The sequence below is a fragment of the Haliotis rufescens genome, unplaced genomic scaffold, assembly GCF_023055435.1.
Source record: "Haliotis rufescens isolate VD_foot unplaced genomic scaffold, xgHalRufe1.0.p SCAF_13, whole genome shotgun sequence".
NCBI classification, from domain to species: domain Eukaryota; kingdom Metazoa; phylum Mollusca; class Gastropoda; order Lepetellida; family Haliotidae; genus Haliotis; species Haliotis rufescens.
This window is the reverse complement of record NW_025963813.1, coordinates 12,723,118-12,742,545: the sequence shown is the minus strand read 5'-3', so window position 1 is coordinate 12,742,545 and position 19,428 is coordinate 12,723,118. Positions and strand designations below refer to the sequence as shown.

Here is a 19,428-nt window from a genome sequence, read left to right as displayed (position 1 = left end):
GATTGACATCCTGAGCATCAATCCATGCAAATGGGAATAAACCAAGTTGGCGAGCCTGACCACCCGATCCATTTAGTCACCTCCAATGACAAGCATAGTTGCCTTTTACGGCAAGCATGGGTTGCTGAAGACCTATTCTACCCCGGATCTTCATGGATCCAGTGGTTCTAACATAGCTTTGGTATGCAATTCTGTTTAGATAATTTTGATGCCCACTATATTACATGGGTGACTCGTATGTCACTAACCAATTGGAGCAAAATTATTCTTTCCCAAATTGCCTCGCAAGGGCACTTAGTTAGGAATCCTGGTTAAATCCCTGGATCAGTAGATGCCTCAGGATGTGGGCCATCCGTATGCCCCAATACATCCATGCACTCTACCAACTGGTGCATAACAGTTCCCATCTCAAAATAAGGTAATCAGCTGGTCATAAATCACAGCTTTCCATCAAACTGAACACATGTGAAGCAGACCATGGATTCCACAAAGTATTAATCAGGATGCCTCAAAAAGTCCTTCAGACAAGTTTCAGTGGTGTGAAGCGAGTCTGGGGATGTTTTGATCAGGTATGAGTTGTGCACCGACCTCCAGAACAGGGATACAAAGAATGATAATCTGTGGATGTTGAATGATTGACACCGAGGACTTTCATATATTACAGAGATGATGGGTTGCTCCTTTTACAAGCACATTACAATATTTAATGTTGATATAATTGCTTGGCTACAGATAGTACTATTAAAAATCGCTTCAGTTGCATGGCTGGATGCAAATGTACTGATAAAAAGCTGATATCAAAGTGATAGCACTGTTCATAAGAAAACAAGCAAAAAGGTTCATTGTGTGCTTGCTGAAAAGGCAACCATCTAATGCACCATATCACCATTCCACTGTGATAAAAACCCAGGACCCATTCACAAGAAAAACTTCCCTTCAGAAGTGTCTTCACAATCTTCTTATCACCAACATAGCAAAGAAAAACTCTCGCTCGTGAGCTTGAAATCAACAACCAATTAAATGACTCTTCTGAACAAGAGTTCAGCATCATTTGAATTTCAAAATACAGTGGTTCCTCAAAATACTGTATCCATCGGGGTCCAAGACAGCACGATACATAAGGTTCACAAAATTCCGTGTCAGCCGACTCAGTTTGTCGTCATCTCAGAGCAGCGGGAATCAGATGTCGCCGGGTCCATACTGACTCAACGTCACCGCCAACATCGTGCACAGTGGGCTCAACAGCACCTATATTGCCGACATCAACAGTGGCAACAAGTTGTCTTCTCGGGCGAATCAAGGTTCAACCTTTCTTACACCGATGGCCACATCAGAGTGTGGAGACGACGTAATGGGCGTTAGGCTAAATGCTGTGTCTCACAGGCTGACCAGTGGGAGGAGGAAGCATAATTGTCTTTTCTGAGGATGACAAACTCCCCTCCCTAGTCGTCCTTGTGAAATTGATGGGCATCTGATTCCGCTGCCACATGCCAAATTTGGAATTCATTGGACAATTAGTTTCAAAGATAATTGCCGCTTTTTTCAAAATAAACTTTGAGTTATCTGCCCTTAGTCATGTTAGTCCTTGATCCGATGGCATTGGGATTTTTGTGGGCTGCAGATGTTGCGGTTGTTTTTAAAATGATTCCGGCCCCTCAGGCATGGAGAACTAAAAATGGTGTGCACACTTTGTGGAAATCCACAAGGCTACACAGAGATTCACGGTGTGACATATAGTGTATCATGCTATATCATGTGTGTGTCACATAATCAGTTAACCAATCACTGAGGAGCATGTATAAAGCATGCAGTCTCAGAATATCCATGAGTATTGTCATATGTTAATGGGGTCAGATAAGCGAATTATTTTTCAGATCGGTTCAAGATACCTGACCCACTTTCCTGATGCTGCTCAAATCACACTGAAGCAACATAATCAAAGGAAGGAACCTCTTCACGCACTACAGAATGTCCCTCCCATTCACCAATCAGATTCCAACTCTCATATCACTTGCATCTGCTTCAAACAAAATGGCGCGCCCAGTCAAAACGATCTCATAGATAATCAAGATCTATATTGTAATAAAACAGGTCTTATCCCGCAAAGTGCATCAAATCACTTGAGCACCTTGATTAAAAACACTAAAAGATTTGCAAAATATCCGTAGACACCCAGTTGGGGGTACACATGCTTTGCATATCCTGTTGTCGACCTAAATCTGCACGTTGAAATCCATGTTGCTACGACCTGGACGTCTAGCATGTAATTGGAGTATGCATATTCTCATTAGTCAAGGCAAAAACTCCAGAGTTCCAGCCTTATTTCAGCAAGGGTGGAAACTGGACTTTTATAGTCAGTGAACTCCCTTGCCTTGGGAAGATGGCTGACTTGTGACTTATTAAGAGAAATGTTAACCCAGATCAAATCACAAAGCAAGGACAAATGGAAGTGCATGAGGATATTTTCACAAGGCCAGGACGTTTTTAAGGACATCCCACATCAACTTGGACCCAAATGTAAAATCTGTCATTCACCCTCCACAAGGTGTCATAAAGAACGCATCAGAACTGCCAAGGTTGAACAAGCCCCTGACTAGGAAAACAGCCTAGTCATTGAAGAGAAGGCTGACTCATCCCCTTGACAACACCTCACCCCAAAAGACTAACATTTAGTGCCCGAAATAAGTTAAATTATTTAAAAAAATACATCTGCAAAACATAACATAAAATCTAAATGGAGCCCAGAACAATGCTAATTTCATAGAGCTGAGACAATCATTCAAGACTTGAGTTGGGTTCATTTCTTAATTTATTCTCAAGGGTCTAACTCAAAAGACCTAAGCCAGGCCATAAAACAGGGGCATTTTAAGATACCTAGTCCAGAGGATACTGCCACAAAGCTGATGCCACCTGAGATCACTTTGGCCAGTGAAGTGTTTCACTTTGACAAAAACTGAACTCTTTGAGCAGTGGGACCTGGAAGTGACAAGTACACCAACCAGAACTTTTATTAACAACACCAACATGCCACTCATCGATACTGTCTAGGAACAGTATATAACTATTTATCATATAATGGGCAGGTTTCTCGGCAGGATAAAGCCAACGGATAAAAACGATATCCGTTGGGGTCATATGCGGATAGAGATGCAAATATCAAAGGTCAAGTAGGACTACTTTTCACTGTTTATAAACAAACATGGCGTCGTCCTCGTCATTCGGCGATCGAGTCAAAATTAACCATCGGGAATCTGGATAAACAACAGGGATAATTGCTACCATTATCAAAAGAACAGTCTAATATACTGAAAATCAGTGTCTAACTGTGACGTAGCTAAGGCAATTTATAAGTTTTGGCTACTTTGGAGGCATAAATTTCGAAACAATTTTGCGAGGGCGCGAGGCCTAGCCAAGCGGGATCAGTAGCAATATCTGTGCTTGTAGACCTCTGCGATTTGAAACCTTCTCCACAAATTAAAATAGTTGGATTTGGCCGAAATATGTTTGAATTGTTACCTTGTTTGGTTTTGTCGCTGTGTGTACATCTGACTACACTTCTTAACCTTATGACAGGACAGACCGACTGTCAACAACGTCTGACCGTGCCCGTGACGTCTCATAGACTAGGGTTAGAGTAGCTTCCCTTTGACAAAGGGCAGTTACTCTAGCGGACAGACCGATGAATTGCCGCGAAAGGCAATTAAAAACAACTGTTGTTTTGTGTATATGTTGCTTCGCCACTGTATAAGAAAGAGATTTCAGTTGGAACTATATTGGCTACTGTCACTGTCCGACTGACACATCACCTACCCTGTGACGTAATAAATATTAATGCGCGCATTCCTGGAAAACTCGCAATGTTTCGGTAATGTTTGTAAGAGAGGGATAGCGATTTTAAAGCACAGAATTAAAGCATGACATTATATGATAAAGAGGTTATCACGCTTGTGTGTTTGGAGATGGTAAATATCCTGTATTAGGAATAAACACTATGTATTTAGCTCGCCAAGGCTCGCTAAATACAATGTTTATTCCTAATGCAGGATATTTACCATCCCCAAACACACTCGCGTGATAACCTCTATTTATTATATACTTCAGTGTGAAAGACTGAGTTTTCTGAAGTTGGGAAAAGTGATATTTTCATTGCAGTAAACATAACACTTGATATTTCACTGCAGTAAATATAACACTATTTTCATACAAGAGTTACCTTCTGCAAATTCTAGTCCATACACAAACTGTTGACTTCCTATTAATGTTTGTTCCACATTGACAAGGCAGAGTAATGACAGACGGTCATTTATGGAGTTAATATCGCTTCTTGACGTTTGTTATTCTAATTGAAAATGTTTTGTCGAGACTGTTCGTTTTGCAAATGGCAAATTGCCATTTTGTTACTTGAACAAACTTGTCTTCTTCCGCTTCAAGAATATTTTTTGTTGAAGTTGATTTTGTATATTATCATATCCAAATGTTTGATAAAGAATTTCTGTGACCTCAAATATTTTTTGTTACTTTTATTTATTTATTTTTTAAAGATTTTGCAAACATGAAACTACTTTTTAAGTTGCAATTACAAGGGGTGGCGAACCCTCACTGTGTATTAGGTAGGGAGAATTTACATTTCAAAGTTTTACATTTGTAATGAAATAATCTAATTTTCCGGGAGACAACTACACAAAAAGTATATAATAAATGGGATACAGTAAACTACGGTTATAACGAACTCAAAGGGACCACTAATTTTAGTTCGTTGTAGCCGTGGTTCGTTATATGCATATATACATCATAACTACAGCAAATAGTCGGGACAAAAAAGTCAGTTCGTTATATCCGTCAGTTCGTTATAAGCGTGTTTGTTATAACCGTAGTTAACTGTATTTCATGTGTCGAGAGAAATATCATGTTTCCCATATCAGGGGAAAAGAACTCAGGTAAGGGAAATGTGACATATTGAGTATCATGCCATATCACATGGGCGTCACATGATCTGTTGACCAATCACTGAGGAGCAGTCTTGGAACATTCATTAGTTTTGTAATACTTTACACATAGTATGCGCACAATATTTTTCATGGATGGAAATAAGCACTAGCCCTGACAAGTTTTGTTAATGTTAAAGGTATCCAAAGGGAGAATAGTGCCCATTGCTATGTGGTATAACTTTTTAGTCAATCAGACTTTTTCTTTTATAAATGACCATCCCTGTTTTAGCTTTATACCTCAAAAAACATAAAAAGAAGTAAATTCTCAAGTGAACAAATGTTATTTGATCGTGGGTGTGCACGTTCTCAATTAAAAAGAAAAAAGTCTATTAAGATCTTGAAGCAGGATAGTGATATAACTGACACAACGGACCCATTTCAACTTCAGCTTAGTCTATTTATATATATGGGTCTGGCTTTTCAGTAATATCACTATCCTACTTCTTGGGCCTGTGAGCTGGGCCTAACTAGAATCTTCATGGACACTTTTTATCAAAGAATCAGGTGTTAAATTCTGTTGTTGATGTCAAATTTGCCAATTAAAATCAAAATTCTCATTTTGAAGGTCACCTCTTGATTTAACGTGAAGAAATCGACCTGTTGATCGTCGGGTCTCATCATCAGCTGTTTATTGAGCTAGATCTAGCTGTTATCATGGTTATTGTTAACTAACTAAAAACATTATGTCATAACGTGTTGCACAGTTGTCGGTTTGCAAAATGATATCTTATAACGGATAAACATTTTTGGAAGTTGTGGTGAATTTGTTTGGCAAACAATCCATGCAAAACGTCATACAACAGGATGACAGTGCACATTCAGCCGCCGGTTGCAGCCTTGAAAGTCGTGAACAGTTGAACTAAATTTCCTCTTAGGAGGCACTAACAGGCAGCTGAAACGGTACCACGTCTTGTGAATATGATATGTATACTTACTTTGCTTCAGCCATCGTGTCGGTTGATTTTGGTTAAGTGATAAAATATCTGTCAACTGTCGTCCACGCCACACGTCCTGAGAATGGTGTGATCCGGAAAGCTTACGGCTTTGACTGACCGACGTGACATTCAAGGTGAAGGTTGGCTGGGTCGTGAAATTACAATATACAACTTGCACGACGACTACTCATTGTAAAATCAAACAATTCAAAACGAGTGCGCAATCAATGTCAATGTTACTAAAATGAATGACGGGACAAGGGAATGTCAATGTTACTAAAATGAATGACGGGACAAGGGAATGCCTTGTTGAATAAATGAATACTTAACTACAATTTTATTTCAGCTTTAGACTGAGAATCGCATGGTACAAAAGGATCAACTGATCTGGGTGTTGAGAGATCGTGATTGGTGACCCTTGCAAAGAAACCATGTATTTTTGTTCGAAACCGGTTTTGAAATTTACATTAGTTTATTGGTCAACTGGCAAAGCATTACTTTTAAGGTTCCCACTGCGAGTGCGTTCTTACTCGAAAAAACAACAACAATAACCATGAATGATGGAACAGCAATGGAAAAGTTCTGTTTTCAGTTTATAACTATGATTGTATTTTTTGTCAGTCAGCTGTCATTTAATACATTTGAAAGACCAAACATAGGATTTAATATGTTACTCATGTTAATTATTCAAAAACCTTTTCACCGACAGATAAATGAAAACTCAAAGTTCGACTATTTTTCGATTGAAGTCGCAATTAAGTTTTGTAATTGTAAACAGTTGTATTGAATATGCTGCAATGAATTCCGGAAACGGGCACCTGCCAAGGGAAGATAAGTCGGAAAACACATGTTAACGGATCTACCGGGTCCGCTTGTGAAATATAAGAAGGATATCCTGGAATACCTGTTGTTGACATCATAGTGACATCATGTATTTGACTGTCTGCTGTATGGCGAGGTCTAGGGGCCCCCAACGCTACTTTAAGAGGGCTATGCTTAGAAGGATGTCATGGGTAATATTTCGTTTGACGGCGTATTAGTTGCTTGAGTTCTCTGCAAGTTCAAGATCAATATCTTGCGTCATACAAATAGCATGAAGAAAATCCTGAAGAAAATCAAAATGATTTTTGCATGACATTAAAATGGATTTGAATGCTTTCTGTTATATGCGTTTTGTATCATGTGTAGCAGGGATGTATGAAACATCAACGGAAGTTATCTTCACTGACTTTACTTATGTCGATCTTTAGTCCAAAATGTCCAAAGCCCAAGGACATCTGTCAAATACAATGGCAAAGCTCAAACTTTTAGTTATTTCTAAGGACCCAATTTCCAATATTTCCCCAAACATTAACATTTGGGGTTCCGGTTCTCCAAATTTGAGTATTGGTCCTCCACATTTGGGTACAGGTTCTCCAAATTTGGGTATGGGTCAGCCAAATAAAGTATAAAGGCTCCAAAACTGGAACAAATTTGATGAGAATTTTAGTTTCAGGTTAGCCATATTCGTTGGGTCAAAGCTCCGTTGGTAGAGATCGTCTTCAGTCCGTTTGGCTCCAAACAAAAACGTATACAGAAACAACTTATTCCAGTGATGGGAATAAAATAACACACTACAGATATTGTTGAGTACAGGGTATTCATTACTGTGTACCATATTGACATTTAATAGACTATTCAAATTTTGAGTAATTTGGGAATTCATTGATCTCATTTGGAGCCCAACAGATTGTAGTATGCTGTGTTATGATTGTGGATAGGGTAGGTAGGTTTCTATCAACTCTATCCTTACTTAGCCCTTGTATCCCCTTTCCAAGCATTAGCAAGCACCCCTTTTCAATTTTTAGGGTTGCACACCTGTTGTTGATCAAACACTCCTTTACAATCCTTAGGGTTTGGTATTCTTTGTCCTGTGGGTTGTTTGTGAGTTAGGACCCGTTATTGCAATTATTTTAATGAATAAGTCCAATGTATTCTGCAAGTTCTTGTCATTTTGGAGTTAAAAGTTCACAGAAATATGTGGCTTCTGCGCATGCACACAAATGTTAAAACTCAAGTGTGACCACAATATAAATGAGCACCATAGTTATTTGTTATAGCAGTTGTAAGGTGTTGACTAATTCACAAGTTCTGCCTTGCTGGGAGTGAGAGTCTGATCCTCTATTCACACAGTGCTATTCATGCTAATTGGCAGTAGCAAAAAAGCACCCAGTGAAATGCAGTACTCTCCATGAACAGGTTATATTAATATATGAAACTAATTCTTAATTAGACATTCCAGTATATATTATATGTTTACAGAATTTCCTGGGCCGGAAACGGAACTGTTATGGTATCTCTATTCGCTCAGTGAGACGGGCTCTCCAACACTCCAACAGAGCACGCTCTCAGAAAAAGAAGAGCATGAAACAGGTATGTTAGAAATACTGGTATTCTGATAATTTCTGTCAGTTGAAATTAAAATCTGAATCATGTGATGCAAGAAAGTTCCAACTTAACATGCTAAAATATCTATGATCTGTGTGTCATTTGGGCTTTCATCACGTTCATCCCACGTTTAGTTTACTTGCTGAAATACTGTCTATAGATAATGGTGTTTAAACCAACTGTAACAGCCTAAACAAGGCAATCCAATGTCTGTTACAGGTTACATGTATGATCTGGGAATTTTAACAACTTTCAAATATCTGTATGCCATGCCACAAATTACCTCATCTTGGTGCACTGTGAATTTGCAGTATCAAATGTATTTTGTATTTAACTGTAATTCTAGCTGTGGGAGACGAGGATCTCAGCAGCATGTGGGGAACATGGCATCGGTCTGTCCAAGTTCATGACGTCTCTGGCAGAGGTAAGGAAGGTGGTGACATGTTAATTTGTGTAGGGATAAGACAAGTGTAATCACACTGTATCATAATGATCATGTTCTAATGTAAGCCTTCATCATTTCCTCAGTACAGAACTTTACAGTCCTAAGAGCATATACATGTATGTAATATACAATCACCCTCATGTCACTCTCATCCCCTTCTCAGCTCAAGCAGCCAAATCATCCCATTCTCAGCTCTCTGAAATTAAGAGAGTTGAGTGTTCCTAATGGTTCCTTTATCATGTTTATGGAATTATTTATATTTTACCTTACACATAACTTTGTTTCGGAGACTTTATCTCAGTCTAGGCCACACAGTACCTTGTTTGATAGGATACCACATTTCGTTTATTTTAATTTTACTGACAAGTCTATCCATGTATCTTGTTTACAAAACATTGTAAAATGCTGTATTTGATTAATAGTAGTCAAACAGTAAGTTTTTTAATATCTGTATGTTTGTATTTATTGTTCAAATATTTATTTCATGGTTGTTTTTTTAATTAATTAACTCCAAATCAAATCTGACAACATTTGTAGTGCATTCCTTCCTGCCGGTTGCCATATTGACCATGAACGTTGAAACAGAAGAAAATAATTTGGCCTGGTCTGCATCATGTACATGACTTGTGGACTTAAATACAAATTATATTCGAAATATATATGCAATCCCTTGTAACAAGATTTCGTTTCCTGTATACTGTTTCCCTGCATTTCAGTCCAACATTGCCCTCAACAGGAAGGTGTTGGCTGATATTGCCATTTATGAGCCGAGGACGTTTCAGGTAAATATGTCAATAATAGTCACAGATAAATGCATTTCAGTAAGATAATCATGGTGATACTAGAAGATGGTATACTTTCCTCCCCAACTGGGGGGAAGGCATGGGGTCCTGTGCATGGTGGAGAACACTGGTTGCTTGGGGTCAGTGAAGGAGTTTCTCTGAACTCAAACAGGAAACACACGTTGAAATTAGTGTCTCCTTAGGCTGGTTGCTTTGTTAAAATGGTGCCCTCCAGCAGTTAATGGGTACCTGGTAGGATTTGGCGGTACTGTGAATGCCAACCTCCTTTGCTAACAGATAACTTGTGTTGTTGCTGAAAATTCACTTTGAATGAACACAGATCTGCTATAAGGGGTAATAATTGTTTAGCACAGTGAGCATGCTTTACGGCATGGATACAGCTCAATCTAAATACTTGAAATGTTCATTATTATCAACTATTGTTGGTACATTTCTCTGTTCATATTGTGTCCTTCTGCAAATCAAAAAGATACCTCGTCCACACGGAACACCTCTGCTGTTTATTCAGTTATGATAGTTATACTGTAGTGATGTGACGGTTATTCTCTCTCTGTAATTGTCTCACGACCGAGGGTGATCCTCAGTTCATCTCCATTATTGGTGTCATATTTTCATTTTTTACAGAGTTATGGCCCTTGTTCCGTGCTTTTAAATTCAATGCATACTGCATGAAATGGGGACAAGTTTTCTCAGAAACTACTGAAGTTAGCTTATCAAAGAGATACTTATATTTTTCAGAGAAGGACCCTTTTGTGTGTATTTATTTCACATATAATCATTTTTTCTGATGACATGAATGTGGCCCAAGTGTCCATCTCTTCTTCAGGCTTTATCAAACGCTTTTTTTAAAATAGTTTATCGTCACTACAATACGAACAAAATTCTAATGTGCCCAATGCCGCGGGGATTCTGAGAACACCAAATTCTTCAAAAATATACTAAATATTCAGAAAAACCTGCCTGTCAATGTCTTTTCTTGCCCTTTGTTGTGGTGATAAATGTTGATGATAAATATTTAGCTGCTTAGTGTAAGGTATGAAAAATATTTAAACTGCCTTTTGGCATCTAATTTCCAAAGTTGTTACTGTGTCAAGACACCATATTCTGCTTTTTATATCATCACGGACATATTTCAATATATTTATTTCTCCACAGAGCTTGTGCGAATTCTGCAAACAGAGATCAAGTGAAATGGGTCTTGGCGCCGCTACGCTATCGGCGCCGAGTGGTGTCATTACAAGAGGCATGCTCTAGCAGTGTGACTGTATGACCATGATGACTGGTCTCAATGTATGACAGGTGCTGAGCACATGGACAGAGTAACTAACAAAACGAGTGATGGACACAGAATTGCTTTAAATTATTGTTGATTATGTTCAAGATCACATAAACATCAGTCTGAGGACGCTGTGTGAACCTTATGTTCAACTGTCATTTGTGCAAGTGCTTGTCTATGCCATTCAGTATTTTCCACCATTGTACAACCTGTATACTGTAAAGTATCATTCCTGGTGTGTTCAAGACCACCTGAAGCATGTTAAGATCTGTCTAAAATCAAGCTTTCTGAGCTTGTGTGAACACTTCTTGTGCAAGGGCTCTTTGCTTTGTATTTATGCCATGAATACAAGTTGATTTTACTTAAGAGTTTTCTACAATGTGAACTGTTCGTAATATGTGATTGCTCTATGCTATATAATATTTATACCACCTTGTATAACATGACAATTGTTTGATGTTTTGTTCATTGATGCATTGTGGGACCTTAGTCAATGAAGCATATTTTGGAAGGGTTATTGGAATGAATGCACCTTTTAGGTGAACCAGCCTCGACATCGAGAAAATATTGAATGTGATGATAGACATAGGTTCATGTTATGGTACACTGGGTTAACCATCCCAAGAATCCTGCCCTTTCACAAGTAAAAGACTACAGTCTCAAATTTGGTATCACTCTCATTGGAATCGGATACAATGCCTCTCTGTGTGAAGATCGGAAGAACCACACGATTAAAAGGAAGGATGTGTTTGTTCTTGAGCAAATCAAATGTCAGCTTCCTTAAACCATTTGGCTTCATTTCTGTACCACCTTGATGTAAAACGTCTTAATTTGTACAAATTGAAACCCACAAACATTTCTCTCTCACACACACACACGAGGGGTGGGCTGGGGTTATTGTCTGAACTATTTTTTTTCTCAATACAGTAGTCAATTATACCTATCTGAATGCTTTTTCGTACTGAAAATTTATACGTCTGAACATGATTGGTTGATCAGACAGTTCACCTGACGTGACCAAAGGATTTGGATGCAGATTGGCATGATACCGGAGTGAAAGATCTGATGCAAATGATTTTGCATTATGAAGATAAATAACAATGAGTACAATATGACAAACATTTGGATATTTAAAGCAATAGGTTTTTCAGTGATGTCCAAAATCCAATAACAAAGGCAGCGATTGAGCCAGGCTACTGGGTGTGTGTTTGATGACATTAGAAGTCTATAGAGGTTCTTAAGGTCAGGACACCAGAAAGTGCGTGTGTGTGTGTGTGTACATTGTGTCAAGAGAGCGTGTTAGAGCAGCGTTACCCTTGGTTTATTTAGTCTCTGCCAAATGTTGTTTGTATAACTTGAAATAAAAATTATAAGAGAAATCCTGTTTGTCTAGAATGTGTTTTGAATCTCATGTAGGAATATTCCAGGTGTGATGCGATCAGGGGATCGAACCACCAAGGCAGTTTGCCACTTGGGCCAAACCCATAAGAGTGGGTGAGTGGTTTTACACTGCTTTTAGCAATATTCAAGCAATATCACAGCGAGGGACACCAGAAATGGGCTTCACACATTCGACTGCACCCCAAATTCATGAGAACAGAGGAACCTGACATACACAGAGATTTATGACCGATTCCAAACTTAGTGCCTTTGGGGGAAAATTTCGGCACTAAGCACAACTTTGCTTCATACTGTGAGTTTTGCAAATTCATTCAAGGCAAACTTAAAGGGATACAACTCTGCATTGTAAATTGCAGCAACTGGGCAACCTTTGTCCCAGAACAAAGAGACCCGTGAAGATTCCGGGGTAGAATAGGTCTTCAGCAACCCATGCTTGCCGTAAAAGCGACTAACGGGATCGGGTGGTCAGGCTTGCTGACTTGGTTGATGCATGTCATCGATCCCAATTGCGAGGATCGATGCTCATGATATATATCACTGGATTGTCTGGTCCAGACTCGATTATTTACAGACCGCCGTCATATAGCTGGAATATTGCTGAGTGCGGCGTTAAGCAACAAACCAAACCAAACAAGTATTTGTCACAGGGTGACGAAATATCCCCCGCCTGTACACCATAGTACCAAATATGAAGACAATCCAGCGATTAGTTCTTGAGATATTGTGGCAACACCGTTTTCCAACTCCAAAAGCAGATTTGCCTGCTGTGACCTTGAAAATGGGATCAAGGTCACCAAAACCGACTGGTGTCTGCGGAGTCTGTATATACACCATAGTTCCAAATATGAAGACAATCCAGTGTTTAGTTCTTGAGATATCGCGGCAACAAACAGGTGGGACGTACGGACGGACGTACGGACGTACGTACGGACGGTCGTGAATACTATATCCCCCGCTTCGCGCTTTCGCGCGGCGGGGGATAACAAAGAACAAGCTCATGCATACTGAAAATGATTTATTCCACACCTGGTTTCCTCCAGGACAATGAGATACTATACAGTACAGGAAGGCCAGTCATAACCTTGCAGTCAAGACCAGCAGTGAGCATACAAACTGTTGGTGAAGAACACAAGCACAGTCAAGACATTCTCATTCTTCCGTGGATCTGCAAACTTGCTTGGATCTTTGTTCTGAATGTTATACCACTGTTGAGCTGAAAGTTCTTTGCCATCCTGGACAGTCTTTGATTTAGATAACTCAACATCTGTGGTATACTCTTATCTTATACTCCTTGATCAGGCTTCTGGAACCGGTTGTATCAAATCTTCATTCACAGATGTTTTCATATTCTGAATGTACAAAGCGGTCATTAAGCTATCATTAATGAAGTTTACATGTTATGGCAGTCTCGATGAAAACATGGACCCTGCATTTCAACAACGTACTTGGAAGATGTTATCAGGCTTGTTTGGCTTAATAATGGGTTAACGAAACCCCTAAACCTCCATTAATGACTTGTTAATGTTAGGATGGTGGCATGAAAATTTGATACAACCGAATATAAAGACATTAGTTGATGGGAGTTTCAGTTCCCGAAGACACACATCAAGTAACAAGAACCTCGTACAACATGCAAGAAATACACATTTTTCATGTCATCTTCATTGATGTTATGGTTCTAATTTATAAGATTTTACCCATTGCCAAGGCTGAGCACTTAAAACTAACAAAAAGGATTCCATGAGGTCAAACATGTAAACCTCACATACATAAGTTATTCTCAAAGTTACCAACTGTAACTATTCATCTCTATATTCATCTGATTTTTGGTATTATTGGAGAAACTTATCAATACAATACAATACTGACAACATAAAAGTAAAATATGAAAACAAACCAAAAGGTTTTATGTTGACCTGGTACCAAAAAATTATTTTTTTTCAAATGGGCTTCACACATTGTACCCATGTCGGGAATCGAACACGGGTCTTCAGCATGACGAGCGAACGCTTAACTACGACCGCCCCCACGACTGGAGGAGTCATGAAAACATGCATTGTGTTGAGCTTTTCGCAGAAATTTGTGTATTTCTTGATGTTTATTATTCTTCAAAAGGAATAAAAGAATGAAGGACATCCACAAAGAGTTGTAGCTATTCAAATAACCCTCAAATGTATTCTGATATTAATAAAGACATGTCATCAAATACAAGTTATTTGAATACAATGGTAAAACCATAACATTGTCCTAAACTACAGATTCAAGCAAGGCGGCCTTACGACATGAATAAACCTTTATACACAGTTCAGATATGCCACAAGCTTCATATACAAACATACAGGTACAACTAGCAGTAAAGATTTGTAAATCTGTCCACTCAGCAGAAACATGGACGTAAATACACAATAATCATGTTTCTATCCATAATACTTCGTGTCAAAAAATATTATTTTTTTACTAATAAAGTCCATATCAATGGGGTTTCAGAGAGGGAATACATAGTGCATTTGTGTGCAGAAACCAGGGGTCCAACTTCACGAAATATTCTCAGCGCTACAACCAAAGATAGCGGAATCATTGCCATATCATTACCAAATTCCATGAAACGTTTGAAATCTATTTTAAAAAGTTGTCAAAAAGCTTTGTCAGTTATTGACACTGCAAATCCATCAGTTTCATTCATTTTTATCAAACAAAGCTACTACATTGAATTTCTGCAAATAAAATATGTAAAGAAGCCCTGAGTAGCTCAATATTTATTGAATATATATATACCAGAATCTAAATTAGGTGACGAACGTGCATAAAAAAATCAAGACAATATCTGAATCATAATAACTTGCATAATATTTTATTAAAATTATTAATTTTGGATCCCAATTATCCGACATAATTTCCTCAATCTGTGTGTTAGCAGCTCTGTACAGCTGTATGAATTAAAAAACTTCACTTGTTGAGTGTTGAGTTTGCATCAGTGGAACTGGGACAAGTTCTTCAGTATTTAACTACCGGTAATGAATACTTTTATAAGTAACTGTGTGTTTAGGGTGTCAAAAACTGAATGAACCAAACAAGGTTCACCATGGATGCAAAGAAACTTGATGCCATATTTTGCAGCCTACACCAAAGGTATGATCTCCTTGACAACTCTCAATAACATGAAGTATATGAAGTATATATTACATTATGATGTTATGTAAGATACATTTCTTGCATTCCAAAGTAATGGATTTCTGTCTGTTAAATTCACACCTACCATATTTGCCTTATTAAGCCCCCCGACCAACTTCAAGACCAAGTTATCTTCACCCCTACTCGGACCAAACATTTAAGCATCAATATTACAGATTTCTTTTACATGAGACAGTTGTAAAGATGGAGTATATATTTTAACTGCTAAGTGAATATCCTCGAAAATATTTTAATTCCATCGACGTTTGAACTGCTTGTCCACTATCGCTCAATCTCTGCAAATAAATTGAAAGTTTTTTTCTGGTTTGAACAAGCGCACCAATCACAATTTTCTAAGAGCCTCAGGCACGTATTACAGTGAATACGGTACCAGAAAGTTCAGTTTTACATTAATAAAAGCATTGGAACATACTTGGAATGTTACATTTGAAATGGTAAATGAGATTTATGTAATGAGAAGAGCTTTTAAGAGGTCATACAGCCAATGAAATGACAGCTTTCATTTTTCTTGTGACCAAAGCAGCCAATCAAAATAAAGAACACATACTGATGGTTGCAAACAAGTCGTAATGCAGTCAAAATCCCTTTGGCACGAAATGAGTTGTGTTTAGTGCCGCTTGGACATATTCCAGTTATATGATTGCATGTCAGCTACAAGATGGAGGAAAGGTAAAGTGTCATGTGTCTTGTTGCCACTCGGCTTTGTGTAACAACTGAAGAATTAGGGCAAATCTGATTGAACCCCACGACCAGCAGATTCTGGTCTGTCCAAGGGACTGAACTCTGCTCAACACGTTAAGTGCTAAATCAGTGGGTCACAAAGCTGTGGAAAGAAGAAACAAACATCTCCATGGTACCACATACAGGCTTGCATCATGGATTTATCAAGGATTTTCCAAGCCCAAACTTCAACAATAAATCTTGGCAAAAAGTTAATCCAATTTGTAGTTTGACATGTTTGAATAAACCACACACATAAGTTATTTTATAACTTCACATGATTATTTTCAATATACAGAAAGATAGTCCCAATTATAAGGTGTTCAATCCAGAAGATGTTTCTTTCAAGGGATGCTGTTACACTATGTCAGATCAAAGTTTACTTTCTTCTTCTCCTCCTGACAAGAAATACATTTAAGAACCAAAATAAGAAATTTGTAATCAAAATTCAATCAAACAAAATGTCACTATTTATTTCAATTTTGGGCCAGATGAGGAAGGCTTGCCTGTGAAACAGGAGAGCAGATTCGTCTGGCTTCAGTAAGAATACATGCACACTGCATCACAACCCTGACAGAACACAGGGAATTTATCTACAATATATACATTTAATTACAGCAATGTTTCAACAACAATAAGGTTCAAAATGCCTTCTCTAAAATCTTTACATGCTTAAGTAAAAGAAAGTTTACAAAATTATCAATTGACATGACACTTCAAATCCAAAGAGGTGAAATAAACTCAAGAAACAAATCAGGAACTGTGAAAAAACAATAATCACCAAAATAGGAAATAATGAAACTGATGACAAAGTATTATTTACGAATTATTACTGGGAAGATTATCACAGTAGTCTAGATGACCGAGTCACTGGCTTGTACTAAGATAAGGCACCTACTGGTTAATTCTAAAACTCAAACGACTTCATAATAGATTCCTCCTCAAAAGAATAACATACAATAATTTAGAATGCACTTGATGTCTGCAGCACATTCACAATTAGAAGTCTTAACGAGTGCTTGACTCCTGCCAAGTCGCAGTGTCAGTTAGTTGGATACAGGTCACTTTAACACAAAATTTTAATGTCAACAGCGCTGGGCCCACAAAGTGATCTTAGTGCTCATATGATCTTAACTCCCATACTTTAACAGGCTTAAGGTTGTCGTAGCACTCATATCACTTTGTGGAATAAGGCCCTGGAACCTGTTCCACAAAGCGATCGTAGTGCTAAGTTGGTCGTAACTCCCACACTTTATCATAGGATTACGATCAACATAGCACTCATATCGCTTTGTGGAATAAGGCCCTGGAACCTGTTCCACAAAGCGATCGTAGTGCCAAGTTGGTCGTAACTCCCACACTTTATCATAGGATTACGATCAACATAGCACTCATATCGCTTTGTGGAATAAGGCCCTGGAACCTGTTCCACAAAGCGATCGTAGTGCCAAGTTGGTCGTAACTCCCACACTTTATCATAGGATTACGATCAACGTAGCACTCATATCGCTTTGTGGAATAAGGCCCTGGAACCTGTTCCACAAAGCGATCGTAGTGCTAAGTTGGTCGTAACTCCCACACTTTATCATAGGATTACGATCAACGTAGCACTCATATCGCTTTGTGGAAAAAGGCCCGGGGCTCCATGATAAGAACAGTCTTAACACAACACCTGTTATTAGTTAAGTATGCATGATTCTCTTGTCTTAGTGCCAACATAACTTTGTGGAACTAGGATCTGTTGAAATGACACAATGTAGGTTAAAGGAGTATTTATGAATAACTGGGGATTAGGCGATGGTCACAATGACCTCTGACCGATGTGTCATTATGCCCAACGGCATGTATGAGATCTGCCACTGGTTTGTTTTGACCAAACCCAACTATTTTCGGGGAAGTTATGAATAGCTTGAATACTGCCGACACTCACAGTTGTCACAGTTGTTTTGCTGAACAGGACTCGGCTGTCGCAAAATGATTAGCTTTCTGTTTGTCATGTTCTTAATGTAGGGATCATGCCAATCTTCCTTGAATGTTTGAAAACAAACCAATATCTGAGTAGTCATGGCAACACATAAACTGTCAGTACAAACCAATAAGCAGAATATTTTTTAAGGCAAACAAGCCCCTCTTTAGCACGTTTGTACAATTTCCTCAAATCATTAAGTAAGTCTGAATCAACACATGGCAATTCATGAATAAAGAGAATCAAACGTCAATGCATTTGAACAACATTACAACACAACTGGTCTCAGTATCCGTAACAAAACGACACCCTTGATATCAAGATATACAACTAATATATTATGTGCTTATTTACAATGCATATGAAAATACAGAAATGTAAAAATGAAACAAAAACAATTACAAAGCAACCAACCACTTGTCAAGCAGCACCTCATTCGGAAACAATTGCTGTACAAATAATACAAGGTGTATCAAGGCTAAAACAAGGTATTAAAGTACTCACGGAAATGAAAAAAAACTGTTTTTCTCAATTTAAAAATCGACACAAAGTGTTACGTCGCTGTATATACGAAATAACAAAACAACTCGAAAAGTACTAGTCTGGATTTGCTAGTTTGATCTCAGTGAACAATACAAAATGTACTTTACAGGAGGTAATTTGTCGTCACTTTCAACATTAAAAAAAGTCCAAATTGACATAGCAGAAACAGACTATAGGCATTATGCACCTGTTCTCACCTATCGTCAAGGTGTCATAGGTCATGGACATTCACCTTGATCTACTTACACCTGGTTATGCCCTGTTTCACAATAGTCTGTTTTATTCACATTTTTACACACTTTTACTTGTAAAAAGTCATAAAAACCTTTGATATGCTGCATTTGTGCCAAGGCCCAATTAGTACTAATTGAGTTGTTTGAATATTTACATATTTTGTATATTAACTGCATTTATTTAAGATCTGAGGTCGAAAAAACAGTTTTTTTTCATTTCCGTGAGTTCTTTAGTTCACAGGCTGCTTCATTAGTTACACCCCCGCATGGCCTGCCTTTGTAGTAACGGAACATGAAAACACAGCATGCCCATCAATTTAAAAAACATCTTTGCAGAACCAATTTTGTTTAGTCTCACCAATTAGTGCCAACAGCCAACAATGATAAAATATTTAATTTTGTAACTTTTACAACTGTGGGAAAAGAGAGGGAACAGATTAAGCAAAGACAGAACAAATGACAATCAACACAAATCTATAGAAACTATAGTGAGTGAGTA

The 19,428-nt window shown here is 38.2% G+C and overlaps 2 protein-coding genes across 2 annotated transcripts in view; one reads left to right on the top strand and one right to left on the bottom strand.

Annotated features, from left to right (window-relative positions):
* LOC124139126 (6-phosphogluconate dehydrogenase, decarboxylating-like) overlaps positions 1-6,064 on the bottom strand; it is a 34,397-nt gene extending 28,333 nt beyond the window's left edge. The window contains exon 1 of the mRNA XM_046506151.2: positions 5,924-6,064. Coding sequence (XP_046362107.1) covers positions 5,924-5,937 — 14 coding nt within the window. The 5' untranslated portion in view covers positions 5,938-6,064. The remainder of the gene's footprint in view (positions 1-5,923) is intronic.
* Positions 6,065-6,726: 662 nt separating this feature from the next.
* LOC124139125 (39S ribosomal protein L20, mitochondrial-like) lies at positions 6,727-12,261 on the top strand. The gene is made up of 5 exons (XM_046506150.2): positions 6,727-6,936; positions 8,225-8,335; positions 8,697-8,774; positions 9,512-9,577; positions 10,754-12,261. Exons 1-5 carry the CDS (start codon positions 6,853-6,855, stop codon positions 10,850-10,852), a joined length of 438 nt encoding a protein of 145 aa, XP_046362106.2. The 5' UTR covers positions 6,727-6,852; the 3' UTR covers positions 10,853-12,261.
* The last annotated feature ends 7,167 nt before the right edge of the window (positions 12,262-19,428 follow it).

Coding starts and splice junctions, on each gene's coding strand:
- LOC124139125 (XM_046506150.2), top strand. CDS start 6,853: ATGTATTTGACTGTCTGCTGTATGGCGAGGTCTAGGGGCCCCCAACGC. Junction 8,336..8,696: donor AAAAGAAGAGCATGAAACAG/GTATGTTAGAAA, acceptor CTGTAATTCTAG/CTGTGGGAGACGAGGATCTC. Junction 9,578..10,753: donor ATGAGCCGAGGACGTTTCAG/GTAAATATGTCA, acceptor ATTTCTCCACAG/AGCTTGTGCGAATTCTGCAA.